The 18,468-nt window shown below is 35.9% G+C and overlaps 2 protein-coding genes and 1 long non-coding RNA gene across 8 annotated transcripts in view; 1 reads left to right on the top strand and 2 right to left on the bottom strand.

Annotated features, from left to right (window-relative positions):
* LOC308185084 (uncharacterized protein) overlaps nt 1-5,257 on the bottom strand; it is a 51,607-nt gene extending 46,350 nt beyond the window's left edge. Inside the window, exons 1-2 of one of the 2 annotated variants that reach the window (XM_080572755.1) lie at nt 4,848-5,257; nt 266-4,421 (exon numbers count right to left, since the gene is read on the bottom strand). In XM_080572755.1, the coding sequence (XP_080428881.1) occupies nt 266-273 (8 nt within the window). In that variant the 5' untranslated portion in view covers nt 274-4,421; nt 4,848-5,257. Of the gene's footprint in view, nt 1-265 lie in introns of both variants that reach the window. The other variant, XM_080572756.1, reaches the window with a different exon arrangement.
* LOC308185113 overlaps nt 1-7,724 on the top strand; it is a 23,003-nt gene extending 15,279 nt beyond the window's left edge. The window contains exon 3 of the long non-coding RNA XR_013943128.1: nt 7,603-7,724. This is a non-coding gene — a long non-coding RNA (uncharacterized lncRNA). The remainder of the gene's footprint in view (nt 1-7,602) is intronic.
* Nucleotides 5,396-18,468, bottom strand: NUDT12 (nudix hydrolase 12). 5 transcript variants are annotated; one of them, XM_080572824.1, is made up of 8 exons: nt 16,991-17,197; nt 16,399-16,449; nt 15,856-16,069; nt 12,695-13,290; nt 11,603-11,770; nt 9,707-9,820; nt 7,541-7,740; nt 5,396-6,734 (listed from the first exon to the last, which is right to left on the bottom strand). In XM_080572824.1, the coding sequence occupies exons 3-8, from the start codon at nt 16,059-16,061 to the stop codon at nt 6,624-6,626; spliced, it is 1,395 nt and encodes a 464-aa protein (XP_080428950.1). In that variant the 5' UTR covers nt 16,062-16,069; nt 16,399-16,449; nt 16,991-17,197; the 3' UTR covers nt 5,396-6,623. The 5 variants fall into 5 exon arrangements, with proteins under 5 accessions (XP_080428950.1, XP_080428951.1, XP_080428947.1 ...); XM_080572825.1 differs by lacking the exons at nt 16,399-16,449; nt 16,991-17,197 and adding an exon at nt 17,247-18,468; XM_080572821.1 differs by lacking the exon at nt 16,399-16,449 and having other exon boundaries at nt 16,513-17,197.

Genomic DNA, 18,468 nt, shown 5'->3' with positions numbered 1-18,468 from the left:
ATATGGGGCTGTACCAGGACCCTAAAGCACTTCACAAATTTAATTAAAACATGAATTACATGGCTGCAAAGAATCAGCTTCCATTCAAATGGAACTCAATAGTTATCTGACAGTATCCAATTAGCTATGAGAATAGTACATCCAAATGAAATGCTTAGAAAAGCATGGGTAAGCAAAATTGCTCCGCAACTGATATTGTGCTAGGACCCAGTGATTAATCATTTTATTTCATGAAATGTTCTGTGGGACTTTTAATAAAACACACCTAATCATGGTCTTTTATTTTCAGACGATCAAAAGATAGCAAATACCAGCCAGTAATATTTCTTCAGATCTGGTTCTCAAGGAAGGTTACTGTATAAGCAACAAGACACAAAGGAGCATATTCAGGAAATCCTTACCTCATGTAATGAAATTTTGCATTATGCTGGACACACATAAACAAGTGAGACCACAGTGTTAAATAAGTTTTGATTTAAATAAGTTTTGATCACTTTTTTTTTTTTTTAAATGCATAGCAGGAATACTATTCTGGCTCCTGTGTTAGAAATGGCACCCTGCCTTCAGGGTGCCCTTTGCATTAGTTTTAAATAAGGCTAATAAAGTAGCAGTCAGTCAAATATCAAAGAATCACAAAATCATCTAGGATGGAAGAGACCTCCCAACATCACCTGGTCCAACCTCTGACCTAACACTAACAAGTCCTTCACTAAACCATGTATCTTCAAGACTATTTTAGCTTACAATTGAGAACACAAGTGACAGGGAATTCATATTGAAAAATTACAGTTCAGCCATCATAAGCTTGTGTGTGTACAAGCATTTGTGCCTTCTTAGGGAGAAGACAAGGCATAGGTCCAGTTTTCAGTTCTTAAATTCAGCAAAGCCGTATGCATTATTATTTTTTTTTTTATAAAGCTAAATGAAAGATTCTTCCTCTTTGCTAAGCTAATCTTGCTTTGTTTAATTATTCTGAGTCTCTGCTGTAACATGAGTAATGTATTACTAAGGATAGGCATTTATTTAATGTTTTTGAAGTTATTTCATTTCTGAATCAAATTGTTTGCTCCTACTATCATTTAGTTTTCCACTGCAACAAAATGGTGAACCACTAATGGTCCATATAGAGATCACCTGATGACTTTAAGTACCATGTAATAAACACTTCTCCTTACTGACCACATTTTTCCAGTGGTGAGTATCAGTATAGTACCATGGATACTCATGTATTTATTATGTGTGTAAAAACACATTTTCTTACAACTGTCGTAAAGAACATACGTTATTATGCATTTTTTCTCTGTTACAGTGGATGACAATATTTTGTTTCCAGCAAAAGTTCAGAAAATATATTAAAATATTTGCCATGAATTTCCATTTCTGCTTTCACTGTTGGGTCTCTGCCATTCCTGTTCTGAGACCAAAGGAAAAAATGCCAATTTGAACACCAGCTTGATCAGCCCTTTTCTTGTCAGTGAGTTTGTTATACTGATGTTTGGTATCTTATGTTTAGTTCCATTTAATTGGCTTTTTTGTTTTGGCACATAATTCGTGCTTTCTCAGCACCAGTCATGAGAGCAACTAAATGAAATACCTCACATGTGCAATGTGGCAAATGGCCATGAAATTAGCAGAAATCTCACTACTGTTTCCACTCACAGGAAATAAAATTTCTGTAGTAAAATGGTGCTACCAATAGAATACTACAATCCTTCGTCAAGTCAAATTATTGAAGTTTTCTAAACTTGAGAACAGTTCATCCATCATAACAGAAATAACATAAATCTGGAATCTTGAATTCCACTTGAAACTCAGCTCACCAAGTGAAGCCTGTCAATCAAGTAATACACTACCACAGTTAACCCTTTGAAAATATATTAGCTTGTTTTGAGATAGTCTGCAACTAGAAAATATATATTATGGTTATTTGAGAAAAATATGTCATTTCTTATAGAATGCATTAAGGACAAAAATTATATCCTAGCTTCTAGGACTCAATTTCCACTGTCTAAAATGGAAGAATTTAGATACTGTATTTCCTAACTATGCAGTTTCCATAGTCAGTTTCTCCAGAAGAGGAATTTCAATTGCATAGATTAGGAGCAATTCGAGTTTAGAGAGGAAAAAAAAAGGAATGTTTAATACTTCATAGGCTCATTTTTAGTAGGCGTGTTGAGAAAAGTTCTGCATTCCTTCACTGAACTAGGAAGGACAGCTCCAGTGTCAGAACGGTTCTCTCCTTAGAAAGGAATAAGAAAGTACTTTAACAAAGATAGTTTAGTAAGCAGGATGAGAAAATGGTAGGAGAACAATCTGCAATCCAGGTTTATTTAAGTGCTGCAAACTGAATTTGTAAGCTTTTATACTCAGTGGTATGTAACATTTCTTCTTGATTAATATCCCTGTAGTCTTATCATTATCTTTCCTCACCTTTCAGATCTGAAATGTTATTTGCAGGAAGATAGTTCAAAAGAAACAAACAAGCAAACTAAATCAAACCATTTCATTCAGATAGGCTTTCAGTTTTGAAATTACACAGTACTAAACTTTAGTTCCTGTATGTTAAAATTACATATAAGAGTCTTAGGAATCAATAATCCATCTTAGAAATATCTACTGTTTAGGAAAGCATTCTTATTTATTAATAATAAAAAAAAATCCACCTTAAAAATCCCTTTTATTTAGGAAACCGTCATTCTTGTTTATTCACAAAAACTATATACTCAATTCAATTTCAATTATTCTTAAGTATAATGGAAATTCTTTAAACTATATCCACTGTGAAAAAACAACTTCAGAAATCCCCCATTTTACAAAAACTATGATGAGTTACAGTAAGTTAGTTTATACAAAATATATACTTACAGGGTTGTTACTTAAAATAAAAAAGATGTTTATACTTACTGTGACTATGAGCCAAGATTCATTTTCCTCAGATGCTTGCTTGCTATTATAGACTCTGTGAATAGTTTGCTTTTCTAAGCTCATGAAAGATGTGCTAGCTGTCTTGCTAAGGCTTAATAGGATAACAAGTTCAATTTTTTTTTCCTTTGGATTTATCCACTTCTGTACTGTCAACCCCAGTTGGCAATGATATGCAGCATACATCTACCCTTCCAATCACTGAAGCAAAAAAGGACTACTGTTTATTTAACTCTTAACAGATGAAGCAAATATGAAAAATAGTAACTCAACTCACTCAGGCTTTACATTTGTCAACTGTGTCTGAAAAGTCTTAGCCAATAAAATTACCTATACTAAAATTAAAGATGAGAGAGCAATGTTGTTCACAGTCTTGCTCCACTTCTTTTTCTATTTCTGTCCCTTAAGCTCAGAATCTGATTAGTATATTTAATTCCATGAAGCATCATGACTGGTCTACCTTTAATCGGCCTACTGATATCCAGCCTTTTTTCCTTCACATGGTGTAGAATTCAAGATCATAATTTACCAATATTCCTACACAAAATACAACACATACTGTTCGTGCTATATTATTGACACTGGAAAGATTTTATTTTTCATACGCTTATACATGTCTAATACAAAAAATGAGATAAAAGAAGTATGCTTATGGGAACTGATGCAGGTTTAGTGAAAATCTCAAAAAGGTATTTGTAACATGGGCTTACAGCTTTGTTAGTAGTACGAATTTTGTGTTTAAACAACATCTATTTTTTGTCCATTATGTTATTACTTCTATTTCTTATAATAAAAAACACAATGGACATACATTACATACATTATACATTACATATCTACACATATACATATATACAATACATATCTAAAAATATATACTGAATAGAAGTTAATTCTCATTAGTTGACTGGCAAACTGGAAGAGAAAATGTTTTGAGAATTTTCTCTAGTTACTACTTACACTTTTTGCTTTGGTACCACAGTAGAAGCAGGACAGAAGAGAGTGATAGATCATTACCACACAACATGAACAAAACCCCTCCATTTTTAGTGGTTTCCAGGATGGCATTTTCTTAACATACTGCATTAACTTAGTGGTAAGAAATAACCTCCTTGCACAGCTGCAGTCTTTTGGATAAAGCATACGACTCAAATGTTAGGAAGTTGTTATGCTGATCATATTCCAGTGAGAATCACTACACTTTCTATTTAATTTCCACACTAAATTTAATTTGGCCCTTTCCTAAATTGCTCTGGTTGCTAAATAACTACAGCGTTTGGTTCTTCAATTAGATATTTCATACATAATCTGAAAATAACCATCCTTCAGAAAATTTCTAGGGATAGGTATTTTCAAACTAAAACTCAAACTTGCAAACAAGTCAAATTAAGGTAATAAATACCCAGGAAACCTGTCATTTTAAATAGGAGATCAAAATGATTAAATTAGTTTTCTTAAAGAAATGATGTTTGTCCCCTTTACTGTGAGTGGTTCATCTGCTGAAGAAAGAAGAAAAAGGACTTTTAGTTAGCTTTCAAAAATGTATATACATTTAAAAAAGTTATAATTATCACCAAAGTTAATGAGATCATTAAAAGATCATTAAAATATTACAAACTCAGATTACTAAAACATTGTTTTTTTTTCCAACCTTCTTCTGCCATTTTCATGCTGTAGAATTATAATTCTTCAATTACTTATTAGCATTGATACATATTTATTACACAAACTCTCAGTTATATAATCTGAATCAATATAAATATTGGTTATGGTCATCTTCTTCTGAGTTTCCCAATTACAAACCTATCTTTATAGCAATCCACCTACATATATAATTCACCTATATTAATTTCCTACATGAAAAAAATATTAGAATGTAACTTTTATATGCATTTTTAGTTACCTTAATCTGATAAATGATTTACCTTCCTATAATCTATATATTGCTTGATCCTTCCTCTTCTGTCTGCTCCTCATTCCTTCCTTGTTCATCTTTCTTACCATGTAATCATCGCAGTCCTAGGTAAACATTTCTTCCACTACTGTTCACATGCTCTCCATTGTTCTCTTCTACTTGTACGAAGAGTTGCAACTAGACTTTCTTCTGCCCCATATTTTTTTTTTTTTTCTTCTTAAGATTATTTCTACCAGGACCACATATTGACAGTAGTGGTAGTCCATGAGAGCTTATTGCACTTCTTCTCTGTAAAAGAAAATTTTAAAGGAAAGAGTGTATTGCTTCCTTCTCATTTTCAGGTAGCTCAACTGATAAAGTTATTTTCTTAATTTGTAGTTGTGGGTGAAACAAGGGAGAGAGTAAAGCAATATAATGATTTGTTAGCTGTTCCAAGACTGTCAGAAGTGCTTCCTGCTTTAAACCTTGATGCGTTAAAAAAAAAAAAAAATGCTGCCGTAGTATGAACACTGAATAGAGAGACATAACATTTTTACTGATTCCAGAGTCTGTACAGAATTTTGAAACAAATCTTGCATAGTTTATTGATTTAAAAAATATTCAAATTGTTCTGAATAAACAATGACCATTTCATAACAAGTTAATTTTTATGACTATCATTGTATTTCCTCCTGTTCATTTGCATTTTTTATAACACTGCAATGTCTGCATTATCACAGACTACTGAATCATTACATAATGAAATTAATAACAACAGTATACTTTTATAAACTTCCATTTTAAAAGGATATATTCTTTCAGTAACACAATAAATTAAGGCACAAATCTAACTATAACATTAAATATCCATAAGTAATTATTTTAATTAACATATTGCCTTCTCAGTCTTACAGCTGGGGTCAATATATTTCTTTCAACTGTAAATTCTTAATAGCAGTAATAATCTAAATGTCTCATTTTGTATAAAACAACTTCGTATATATTTTCAGATATTATGTCTTTTAAATAATCTTTTCTCCTCCATTACTAATTATCAGAGAATGAAATAACTCATTGGCTAGGGTCAATAAATACATTATCATCTTGGTTTGGTTTTCCAATACATTATTCATAAATATTGTGTTATACCTTTAAATTCAGGGTGACGTAACTGTGTAACTGGGTGAAATCAAACTGGAAGAATAAATACCCTGCTTACAGTGTTATTCATGTAAAAGATAAAAAGTACTACGTATTCACCATTGAATGATGCTATTAGCTTAAAACTAGCTGTTGCTGATGGGACTCACAGCAATGAACAGTGACTGGTGTTTTTTGTGTTATGTAGAATTTTAAAAAATGGAGACAGGGAAAAAAGAGAAGGAAACTAATATGACAGAACAGGAGAACATAAATACAGAGTGCAGGCAACAGGCAAGGTTAGGCCTTTTTGTAATGTGACTCCTTCTAGTGGTGGACAGGAAAATCCAAATCAAACATTAAGAACATGATAGTGACAGGCATAATAATTTGATCAAACAAAAACAAAGGAGCCTATGCAAAATAAAGTATTAATTTTGCCTAGTTGTTTCATGATTCCTTGGGATAATCACTGTGTTATTACTCAGTTTTCACTGAGGTCTGAAAAAAATTGTAAAGGTTTGCATATTCACTTCAGGAAGCAAAGCAAAGACTCAAAAACTTACATGGTTGCACAAACATTAGATAAACAGTTCTTTCTAGTTTATTCCTAATTTTAGCATCCACTAAAAGAAATAATTCAACTTAAAGAAATCAGTTATTTGGATTAAAGATTAGCATTCATTCCAATCCAATGTTTTATCAGCTGGTGTGCAATAGCTCGACTTGGTGGTACAAAGAATGAACGCTGATTTCCTTTAATGAGAACTTCCACGACCTGCAATAAAAAGAGATTCTTTTTGTTAGAAGATAGAATATTCAGAACTAACACATTTAAAATAATGTTCTCAGTGCTGTCAGAAATACACTGAGATTATAGGCGACTAATTTTCCCTTCAAGTTGACTTACAGAGTCACAACACTTGTAACTGCTAGGCATTTGTATAGTGTTACAGGAAGTTTAGCTTATAAGTAGCTTGTGACAAAACCTGTGAAGACTACATTGTATAAGCAATCGTTCTGCTTTCTACTCATACGCTCTTTCTGTGAAAGTTTATTTTTTTCTCTTTTTCATTTGAATTTCATATTAATGCATAGTAAACTGCATTCAATACCAGAGTATTAAAAAACTAGTTCACGGAAAAATGATTCAGATTAGAATTCCCAGAATTTTTACCTAAACCTCACCTCCACCCCCAACAAATCTGGTAGCATGCTTGTTTGGAGAAAGTCAGGTGATGAACAGTATTTCTGCCAAAATGCAAAGCACAGGCTTGTAAAGAAACTGGTCTAAAATAACTATAACTTGGATATCTCCCAAAAGGAAGAGGTGAACAGCTAACTGGTAAAAATGTCATAAAATGGACTTGCAGGTGACCCCGTAATTACTATGCTCCTTATCAGTATCTGCCTTCCACTGTTTGTGTGTAACCTACATATACAATATAATGCAAATGTAGTATGATAAAATGGAGAGTATACTTGCCTATTCAACTTGCTGAAAAAAGAAAGTATCTATTCTATGCCAGAAGTGATATAGTCACAGACTAATCAATATAAGAAGGAAATTAAATTGAACTTTACCTGTTCTCTAGTGAACCAGTGGGCATCCTCTATTTCATTCTTGTCAACTCTAATTTCTGTAGACACTGCAACAGCTAAGCAGCCAATCATTAGGGAGGAGGGCATTGGCCACGGCTGACAAGAGACATACTGAACATGGCCAACTTTGACTCCAGCCTCCTCTTCTACTTCTCTTCGAACAGCATCTTCTATTGTTTCGCCTAATCAAAAAGGGCAAAGAACCAACAGCTGATGAAAATACTCCAACCAAGGATTACATCCTGTGCTTTGAACTGACTCATAAGATTTGAAACTGCAGCAGACAATTACCTATAGACATCCAGTTCACAGATCAGGGCACAGACCTTAAACATGGGATGGTGAAGTCTAACAAGGTAAAAATAGCCACCAAAGCAAAATGTAACTTCGTAAATAAAGTATCATAATTTCTCCATCATACTGTTTATTTCCTGAATTGATAATTTATCATTCATACAACCTATCATTACTCTGCTTAACACTTTAAGAATTGGGTAGGAAATACATTGCTCCTTAAATGAATTATGAAATACAGATTTGTTTGTTTAAAAATAGCATTGTGTTAATTTTTAGGTTTTCTGTATGATTGTAACAGTAAGTAGCTAACTTGAAAATCGACATTTAAAATGGCAATAATAAGAAAACAGAGACTTAAGTAGGCTTGCAGATTTCTGTACTGTATTATTCACTTTGCCCGATTCATTCATTGTCCTAATCTAAATAATTCTCCAAACTTAAATTGCAATGGAAAAGCTTATTTCTACATTCATGGAAGACTTTATTAGGAAAAGGTTCTTTGCTAGAGAGGGTGGTCAGACAGTGGAGCAAGCTCCCCCCGGGAGTTCAAGAAGTGTTTGGACAATGCTTTCAGACGTGGTCTGATTTCGGGGTGATCCTGTGTGGAGCTAGGAGTTGGACTCGATGATCCTTGTGGGTCTCTTCCAACTTGGTATATTCTATGATCCTATAACTTCTGGATGTACACGTGGAATACTGATGGTCATAGGCTTACATATGCATACATGTCCTGTGTTATAACCACTAATTACAGATTCATTAGATAGTCCATGCATCAGTATGTGTTTATTTGAAGATAATTGAAAAATCCTTTCAAGTAGTTCGAACCATATTTTTTATACAAATCTCAATATACCGTGATGTTTCTATACATCTCACCTTGTCCTATCAGAAAACTAACCACTAATATAACAATCTTTTCAGTCTTTTGTCTTTACATCCAGTTATGGAATTAACTTCTGAATAAATTTCAAGATCTGTGGATGTTTCCTTAGCCTTCTTTACTAAATGATAGACCAAATATTATTTTAACTAGCAAGTGAACTCCTAAGAGATAGAAGTTCTAGTGCAATTAAGTTCAACTGATCAGAACTGGTAAGATCAGCTACTCTTAAATTTTAGTACGTATGCTTGAAATCGGTATTAGAAAGTGTGGGATAAGAATGAAAGTGGTGAAGAAATAAACATCCTGACTTTTCTTAAATGACACTTCAATCAGTTTACTCGTGCTGTAACCATATTTCATTTCCATACCGTTACTGAATATGGTTCAGCATATATTTGTACAGTATAGTTATAAATTACACTTTAGCTGGTGATTAAGATGTATTCACAATATAAGAGTGTTTTACAACTTTTTGTAGCTACCAATAATTTTAGATAATTTCAAATATCATTGCTAAATACAGTTAGCAAAATCTCTTTACTTTTCTTTCTCATATTACGAAATTTCTACTTATCTTCCATAGAATCAATCACATAAGCATATAATTTATGCTTTAACTCTTATTCTTCCTATACTGAAATCCTATTTCCCAGATTTCCTATACTGAATTCATATCACCACAGAAAGTTCCTTTATATATTTTATTTTTTTTTTCACTTAAGTATATGATTTAAGAGTGAATGATGAGAAAGCTATTTTAAAATTGTATTTACTCAAGTTGCTTTTCGCTATTAAAAAAAAAATCAATTTCTGCAGAGTATGGTAACTAGCGTGTTTATTATAACAACATCTAATATGAAGAACATTTATTTGACATAAAACAGAAGAAATCTCTATATTATTTTAAATGCACAATACTGATATGTGAGAAAACCCATCAGATAAGGGAAAATGAAATTACTTACCAGGTTCTACAAATCCAGCAAGACAAGTAAACATTCCTGGAGGAAACCTCTTTTGTCTACCTAAAAGGCAGTGGTTCCCATCTGGATGGATGACTTGCATTATCACAACAGGATCTGTAATGGATATGAAAGGAATATATTACAACTTTTGGGGGACCTAAAAGCAGCAATAAAATTCAGCCTATTCAACACCAATGCATATACAAATGAGACAACTTTAAGTGCTTGAAATCAAAACAGTGTAGATGCCCAGAGCAAGTTGTTATTTTATTTCACTTTGTTTGGCTGTTTTTTTTTTTTTTCTTCCCGGTAAGATACTATTTATTTTGTTTTGCAACATGCTTTGTGAGTGTATGCCAAGGTTAGGGCATAAATTACCTGCAACCCAAACATATAATCTGTTAAGAGTATAAACTATACATCCAGCAGATAACAACAATTTCATCAACAAATACAATTTACTACCACCTCCTCTACATATACAGGTTTGTAGGCTGTACTTTTCACTACACATTGAAGAGCTAGGTATTCTAGTTACAATGTAAATACTGACTAACCTTTTCACTTTTTTCTTCTGTTTGCTCTCAACCCTTTATCTGGTGGAGCATTTTTATCTACTTTTCACTCTTGGTTGTTTTATGTAACTTATTGTTTCTTGCTAAGTATTTTCTCCTATTGGTATCATTCTTTTTGTCATGACTTTCTGTATACAGTTCACCTACCCTCTTCTTCCCTTTTAAATTGCTACTTTATTACGTATACCAATGTTTCATTTTTAGTTTTTGTTACCTCTGCCTTTATATATTTTTCTCTTTTTAATATTAAAAGACTTACTTCAGCAATTGCTATAAGCAATGATTCCAAAGACTGTTGTCCTGCGCAAAGGTATCTGCCACTTGGCACAATGCAGAATTTGCAGTGCTGCTGTCTGTAAACTTTTTTCAAAGAAAGGCATAAGTAGAAAATGCTGGTTCAGCTGTCCTTCCTATATAATCCCTTTCTTTCTCTAAATTTGTTGTGTTAGAAACTGCAAAGAAATGGCCACTGGTATTTTAGCAAGCTTCAAAACAGCCCATGAAAGAGAAGAACATGGCACAAGTTTTTGATTATTACAAAGGTATGTCTAGAGCATGTAATAGAAACTAATTCAGAAATACAATACACATGCAACGGAAGTTCTGGAAAGAACTACAACTGCAAAAGAGAAGACAAAGTAGGGGAAGGAAAGGTGATCACCATATGTTGTTACCAAACAAACCAGGAAAGAAAAAGGTAATTTTTCTTTCCATGTCGTCTTTCCATCACTACCACGGCAATTATAACAACCTCCTTTGCAACACATAAATAAAAGAGGTTATAAAATATATCAAAGCTTACATTCTGGGTAGAAATAGGCCTGGCAGTTTGCAGTTGACAATGAAAAGTCAAAGCCAGTGAAGATGGCTAATGCAGTTGAAGAGGCACTACAGAAAAATGAACACCATACCAGAAATTTGTTACAGAGCCAAACAGATTATTTCAAGCTAATAGGACTTTTGGTAGGCGAGAAAACATGCAGAAAAAATAGAAAGAGTAAAATGTGACCTTCTGGACTGTTTATATTGTTGGAACATCTAACTAATATAGCTGCATTGTGACAAAGACTGATATTGTCACTGCAATTTCTGTCACACAGTACAGTACAAGAGAGAGAAACCTGAATTTCTTAATCCTAAATATAGCTGAGACACACATAATCTTGACAGAGGTGAACATGTAAGTGCTGGGACAGAAGCTGAAATAATTAAAAAGAAACTGAGTTAAATAAATAATTAAATAATAAATAATTAAATAAATAGTTAAAAAGAAACATGCATATAATCCCTTTTGACCAAGTTTATCTTACAATATCCTCACCTACTCTTGGATATGATGTGTTGTGAACACCTTGGAGACTGGGACAACCTTCTTTTAGACAAGTTTTCTTGTAACCCCCTTCTTCAATCTTGGTTGCACTCCCACATGTTGGGCAGAATCGGTAGCGGCTGTGCCATGCTAGAACAGATCTAGCCTGGGCTACTACACCTTTTAAAGAATACAATGAAAATAATTAAGCTCACACACTAATTCATTTAAGACTTTAACATTACACAAAAAAACAAGTATTAAAGTTCAATGTAAAAATCAAAGTAGACTACTGCTTAACAACGTAAGTTGAATGATGCAAGTCATTTAAATCTTTCTTTGCAGCACAGCATATGCAATATTACACAGTATTATGTAGACACAGTGTAGACATAGACCAATTTATTTGTTTGGAATATTAATTCAGACCAATACAACCTCTTTCTCACTAAAATTAATTTTCCTGGGTGAAGTGCCAGAATTTTGTATCACACCTTTTTTTTTTTTTTTTCTCCAGATGGAAAAGGTACTTCCTACAGGTATCTTGACATAATAATGCATTGTCCTATCTAAACTTGAGGTACAAGTGGAGCTTGTCCTTTATCATTCTGTAAAGGCAAAACTATTACAACTGCAGTTGTTGCAACATGTCCATGACTTTAATTCACACTGGGATCTTAACTTTGCAACACTTGCTCAACCTTTTTCTTCTCAGGGAAGTATCCAACAAGCTCCTACTAAGGACTTAGCTTAATTTCTTGTAATGAAAAGTCATTAATGACAGATTTTTTTTTTTTCATTTTAGAGTAATGCACATGCATCAATATTAAAATACTATTATTTGTAAAATCATGATGATAATAAATTTTACAGTTTGCTATTCACAGTTGCAGATGTTAGCACTTTGCAACTGCATATTTTTACATATAGAATTCTTCACAAAGCCACTGATAGACTGTTAATTTTTTTTCTAAAGCCACTGAAAATACCTGATTTTCAGTGAATACCTTTGCTGTGGTTTGTCTTTGCAGCATACCTCAGTGTATCCTAAAGCATATTCTTCTGACCACACATTTGATTAGTGTTGCATTTTATGCATCTTACCAGCTTCCTTTTCAGTTAGCTGCAGTAGTGCCGGCATTGGTGGGTGAAGGAAGTAACAGTCCTCATGCTTCTCTTTGAATTTCTCAGCAGAAGTGGGATCTATGCTAAGAGCAAACCAAGCAACTAACCCATCATCTTCTTCTTCTTCCACAACCTTTTCATTGCGAGCAGCCATAAAATTCTTGTTGAACTTAAGTTCAACTCCAAGAAAGATCAACGTGACTTCTTCTGTTTGGCTCATATAGTGTTCCACATCCTTATGATACAGCCTACAAAGCTTGACTTCTGGTGGCTGGTACCTCTCCGTTCCCATACCCAAAGTAACCAAAGGACTTAGATTTGAGAAGAGTATGTATACTGTAGCTGGATGGCTTTGTTTTTTGCTTAGCCACTTGGAATCTGTTCTTTTATCGCTTCTTCTGTCCAGAAGCGTCATGCTAAAATAATTTTCATACTCTTTCACTTCAGTTGACAGAAAATTAGGCTTCTGCCCACCCTTCACATTAGCCAACAAATTAGCAATGTGCTTGTACCCCCAAAATTTAGCAATGTCCAGAGCTGTCTGCCTTGACTTATTAACGATGGACCTGTCACACCTACAGAAACAGAAAAGAACAGTGGCTATCAGTGTAAGGTTGTGCAAGAAGAGTTTAAATACTGTATTATTATTATTCACAGCATATACATCTGATAATATATAGGGGCAGGAACTTTCCAAAACTCAGCAACTAGGTCATTCTTTAGGCTAAATAGTTATGGTGTTGAAAAATGATCTTCATTTTATTTTGCTAAGGTCAAATCCCACATTTATGTTGCACTCCTGGTATTACTTAACAAGGTTCATGCCGTACTACAGCAGCGACCAATTAATTAAAATCCCAAATACTGCAACATGTCAAAAACATACTAAAAAAAACACAAGAAAACTTCTCAAGACCCTTTACAGGTGAAACTTTGTAGACCAAGCCACAGCTCTCTTTGGACTAACCAGTAATACAAAATTCAGTAGCTTAATTAGCATTACTTTCTAGCAGCTACCAAGAGCAACATCAAAACAGTTGTAAGACTAGATTTACCACAGAATAAGAACCAAGAATATGGCTTGCGTTTAGTGGGAGAAGTAGCACTCTGAACTGTGGGGAATGAGCTGGTCTATAGGCATCTCTTTGTTCTCATAACAAAGCAAAATGAAACAGTTAGGAAAACAGTCATGGCAAATATTCAACTCTACTGAAAAAGATCTCAGGTAAAGGTGGATTGGGAAGTCAAAAAGAGCACGCTGTTTTTTTGTTTGTCAATTTTAACTCAAGTGGCTAAGTAAAACAAAAATAGCACTGTAAACTATAAAGTACACCGTAGATGCTGGGTCATACTAATCAGTTTTTAAAACCACAGGATGCCAATATATTACTATTGCTGATACACAGGTAACTGCACCACAGGCAAGACTGTTTTTAGTTAAGATTTAATATTTAACTGAACAGTTTCTGAGAGAGTTTGAGTACATTATAGAAAAGCATTCAGAGCTTAATTTAAAAGCTTTTGGTGCTAAAGACCTAAAGTTGCCTGCTTATCTTGAAAGATTAATTCTCTTTAGTTTAAAATCTTACCTTATTTCCTACTTAATTTCCTACTACTCAGACACAGAATCTTGTTCTGATTTTGTCTTCTACTTAGTGTCTGCTCAGGTACATGAAGACTATGATGAAGCTGTTATTTAGTGTCTTCTGCAGTGGCCCAAACTCTTTAGATCACTATGATCTTTCTTTCAGTCTATAAACATTTCCTGTAGCTTTTCTCAAGCATGTATGAGTAAAAAAATGACTAGTTATCCAGGCTCAGTCTCTGGAATGTTATATAATATTACCTTCATAGTTGTACTTGATGTTCATGTTTATGCATCCAGCAACTGTATTTGTCTAAATGGTTATTATGACTAAACCTGACTAAAATGAAACCAAAGAGACTGAGGTAACACATCAGTAACTACATTCAATTGTCTAAGAGAATGGCCATGAAAAAGGCATCGAAGAGCAGAAATTCACTCTTCTTTACAGTAAGCGCAGCTTCAAATGTTGTTAACCTGTTTACCAAACTGGTAAATTCTCCAAAATCTCAAAGTATTACTCAATGCACAGAGGTTTTCAATCCAGAAGATCTGGCACAGTGAAGCTCCTCTGCTTGCTAGAATACACTAATTATGGTGCAAAACAGCAGTTCATCTGACACTCCATGCTGAGATCCAGCAGAAAGTACAGCATCTGCGTAGGGCTAAAAAAAAAAAGTGTAAAAATATCCTGGAGGCTGTGGAATGACGTGCTTGAGATTACTCATAACCACAGAATGAACTAGTCTAGCATGGCTCCGTAATTAGGGTTGCAGAGAAGAACAGATCAGCCTTGATTAAGACAGAGCTCCGCTGAACTCTCGCTCTCATTATGAAATGTTTTCCATTTGAAACATATCGATCCTAACTTTATTCAGGCTTTGGAAAAATCTTCTCTGAAGTTTCAAAAACTTTGCAGCATTTTGTGCTTTTCTCAGTGTCTTGCCAGACTAGAACTACAGGAGTTGAAGATGGACAACAAATGTATTAAAACAAGTCTTTGACAAGCAAAGAACATGCATGGTGTCACAGTGACTGAATAAAAAAATATGACAGCTGAAAGAGGAAGGAAGACACATCTAAAAGAAAAGCAGCATGAAATTCAGAAATCACTAACTTTGGTGTAGGTACGTCTGTCATATCCTACATAATGGTCAATATGTCTGCAAACATTCTGCACTGTAACATAGATGCAAGTGGATTACAATTAAACCTTACGGAAAAAGCCTAAGTAGAACAATCACATACATCAAATTTATATTCAGAACACTGTTTGGAATGGGGTACAAATTCTGTTCTGTTCTGCAGGTTTCTGTGAGGACTGACAATGTATCTTTGAAGATCAATAATTTTAGGGATCCTTATATCTTTTCAACAGTTTTTAGCAAATAGCACAATCCAGTTATAAAATGACACAAAGCATGTAATTCTGAATTTTAAGCCTGAATATTCTTCCACTATCTGTTGAGTAAATTTACTTGTTTGACGTCATATTTAACTGGACAGAAAGAAATTTAGGGCAGAACTCTTCAGTGGGACCTACTAAACAGCTTACCCTTCTTCCAGAAGAATCCGTACTATGTCAAAGTGTCCATTTCTTGCACCATACATCAAGGCCGTCCAGCCGTTATCTGCAGCTGCATTGATAAGTGATGGTGAATGGCTGAGCAACGCTTTCAGTTTGGCTGCATCTCCAACAGCAGCAAAATTATGCAGCTGAGAAATCATTTCCTGATGGAGGTTCTTTTCAAAGCCTGTCATTGTCTCAGCTAAGTTGGAAAGCAAAAATGCATGAAAACATATCAGCCATTAGTAAAAACAATTCAAGTAAACGACATAAATTTAATGCTATAAAGGCAACCCAACACTGTCACCAAATTGGTGATATAACAGTAAAATTCTTATAATTAGCATGAAATTGTTAATCCTCAACAAATCTTAGTCCCACACATCACCAGACATGCCAAATTTTTACCCTAAAAATCAAGACTCGTTTGAAAGAGGCTTAAGGACAAGAATATTGTACTATGAAATTGAAGCCTATTTGAATATGGAAAACATGTTCTGGTTTCTGATCAAACAAGTACACAGATAAGACCTTTGAACAGTGCAAAAGTCCACTCCAATAAACGAATCTCGGTCGGATATTCTAAAAAAAAATGCAAAATAAATGTAAGACAGCAGTCCCCTTCCAGGGAAAAGGCCTGTTCACCTCACTCTGAGGCGCTTTTTGCTGAGTGGATCTCTACTCGGGAGCGGTGACAAATTAATTTAGTAACTTGCGCTATGACTCCTGAGGTTTCGATCCCTTCAGAGGGCAGTCTCTGCGGCAAACAAGCACCTCTAGCATTTCAGGGGCGTTCAGCGCCACCAAACTCCGTTGTCCACCCTCCTCCAGAGGCCCAACGTTTCACAACCCCCGCGGCATCTCTGAACAGCATTACAAACACAGCCGCTGACGCATGACTGACTACCAAAAAGGGCCAAACTCGGCTTTTCGCCACGAACAACGCCGATGACCTGCGCGTTCACAAACCCACTTCACGCCCCGAGCCGCCGCCAGTGCCTGGCGTTGGCCAGGCACCGCCGGATCCCAGCCCGGGCAGCCTTCGGGGGGGCACCGCAGCGCTGCGCTGACCAGGCGAGGGGGGCAGCACGGGACGGGGAGGTGCTCGGGGGAGCCCCGTTACCGTGAGCAGCCCGGTCGCCGCGGGGAGCTGGACTCCGGGCGCCCTTCCGCCGCCGTGGGGGCGCGTCCCGCCGCCGCCCCGCCCCGCGGGCCCAGGCCTGCCCAGCGCGGGCGAGGCTGGAGGCTGGAGTCTGGGAACGGGACTCGGACTTCAGGGCGGCTGGGGGAATGGGGGAGAGGGGGAGAAGGTTTCGGGACAGAGTTTATGCTGCCGGCAGGGTGAGGAACGGAGGGACGGCTCGACTTGCGGGCGATACCTGGTTTTAGTTACGGAGACCAGCCAGGCTTTGTTTACTTGTTTATTTCCCACCACGCTAACAGAAAGCAAAACCAAGTTATCAATAGAACGCGCACGAGTGTTTGCGAGACAAGTGGAGCAAATGATACGCAGCTGGGGGAGGTAGTTAAAAGGGAGGCCGGAAAGCCTAAAAACACCAGGAGGCAGGTTAACATACACACTTTCATTGACGCTGTGGAAAGCTTGGGGAAATCGTGGCTGCACCAGTCCTAGAGGAATGCGTGTAGTTAAGCTATCATTACGTCCTAGGAGCTACCAAAAGCGGCATCAGAGTGCACTGAATAAGCACCAAGAGCATGGCCTGTGGTTAGCTATCCTCGGCAGAGAACTAGCCCTGTGAGATGCACTCCCTTTCTATCCCCAGTAGGAGCAATGCAGGAGCGAAGCAGTGAGTGTGTGCATGAGGAATTGATAGGAGTATTCTTCCAGACAGGAACAAATGGAAAGTTAAGGGATGTGATTTTAATTTTGTTTAATCAGCTGGAAGCTATCTAGCCATACCTGATACAATGAGGGTCATCTATCCATATATCAATAATTGTTTCCACCTGGTGAAGAGCTGCCACCAGCCCTTCAATACGTGATTTCCAGCGGCATTCTTCCTTTCTGTGATTATTAATGACTGAAGTAGGAAATAGTTTTCTCATTGTAATATGTGATAAATTAGCGGGTGTTTGTTCATTGTCTTTAAAAGGAATTCAGAGGATCTGCTGAGAAGATAAGGTTTTGCAATTTACGACCTTGTTAAGGGGGAAGACTAAGCAAGTAGATAGTGGGGAGGGGGTGTTGGATAAACATCCTTGGTAAAACAAAGACTCTGTGAAATACTGTTTCCCGCTTCACTACCCTCCCCCTTGAACACGAGCACAACGCATGATCATTGAAAGAAAAACAACGACCCCCAACAACGAACTGCGCAGCTTCAGAAGGTCCAACAAGTCCTGACAAACCGAAACTTGGATGCTATAAAACGGCGACACTGAAAAGGGAAAGTTGCGTGCTGTGGTGGAGCGGAGACTCCCCAGCCGCCCAGCGCTGTTTTGCTTGTGCCTGCTTACTTAATTAATAAAATATTTCTGATAGACCAAGAAATTTGTATGGTCTCACTTATAACATAATAGACATTCAAAGGCACAAATTACTTATCTTCTTAGTAGTGTCTTAAATCTGCCATATATTCA

This window comes from Anser brachyrhynchus, assembly GCF_964034855.1.
Source record: "Anser brachyrhynchus genome assembly, chromosome: Z".
Taxonomy (NCBI): Eukaryota; Metazoa; Chordata; class Aves; order Anseriformes; family Anatidae; genus Anser; species Anser brachyrhynchus.
Note: the sequence above shows the minus strand (reverse complement) of the source record. Positions and strands in the feature narration are given on the sequence as shown.

What these genes read in the sequence shown, in the direction of transcription:
- NUDT12 (XM_080572825.1), bottom strand. Translation starts at nt 16,061, where the DNA reads ATGACAGGCTTTGAAAAGAACCTCCATCAGGAAATGATTTCTCAGCTG. An exon ending in CACATCATATCCAAGAGTAG is followed by an intron (nt 9,821 to 11,602) that starts GTGAGGATATTG and finishes TATCCATTACAG; the next exon opens with ATCCTGTTGTGATAATGCAA. An exon ending in ACTGGTTCACTAGAGAACAG is followed by an intron (nt 6,735 to 7,540) that starts GTAAAGTTCAAT and finishes TTTTTATTGCAG; the next exon opens with GTCGTGGAAGTTCTCATTAA.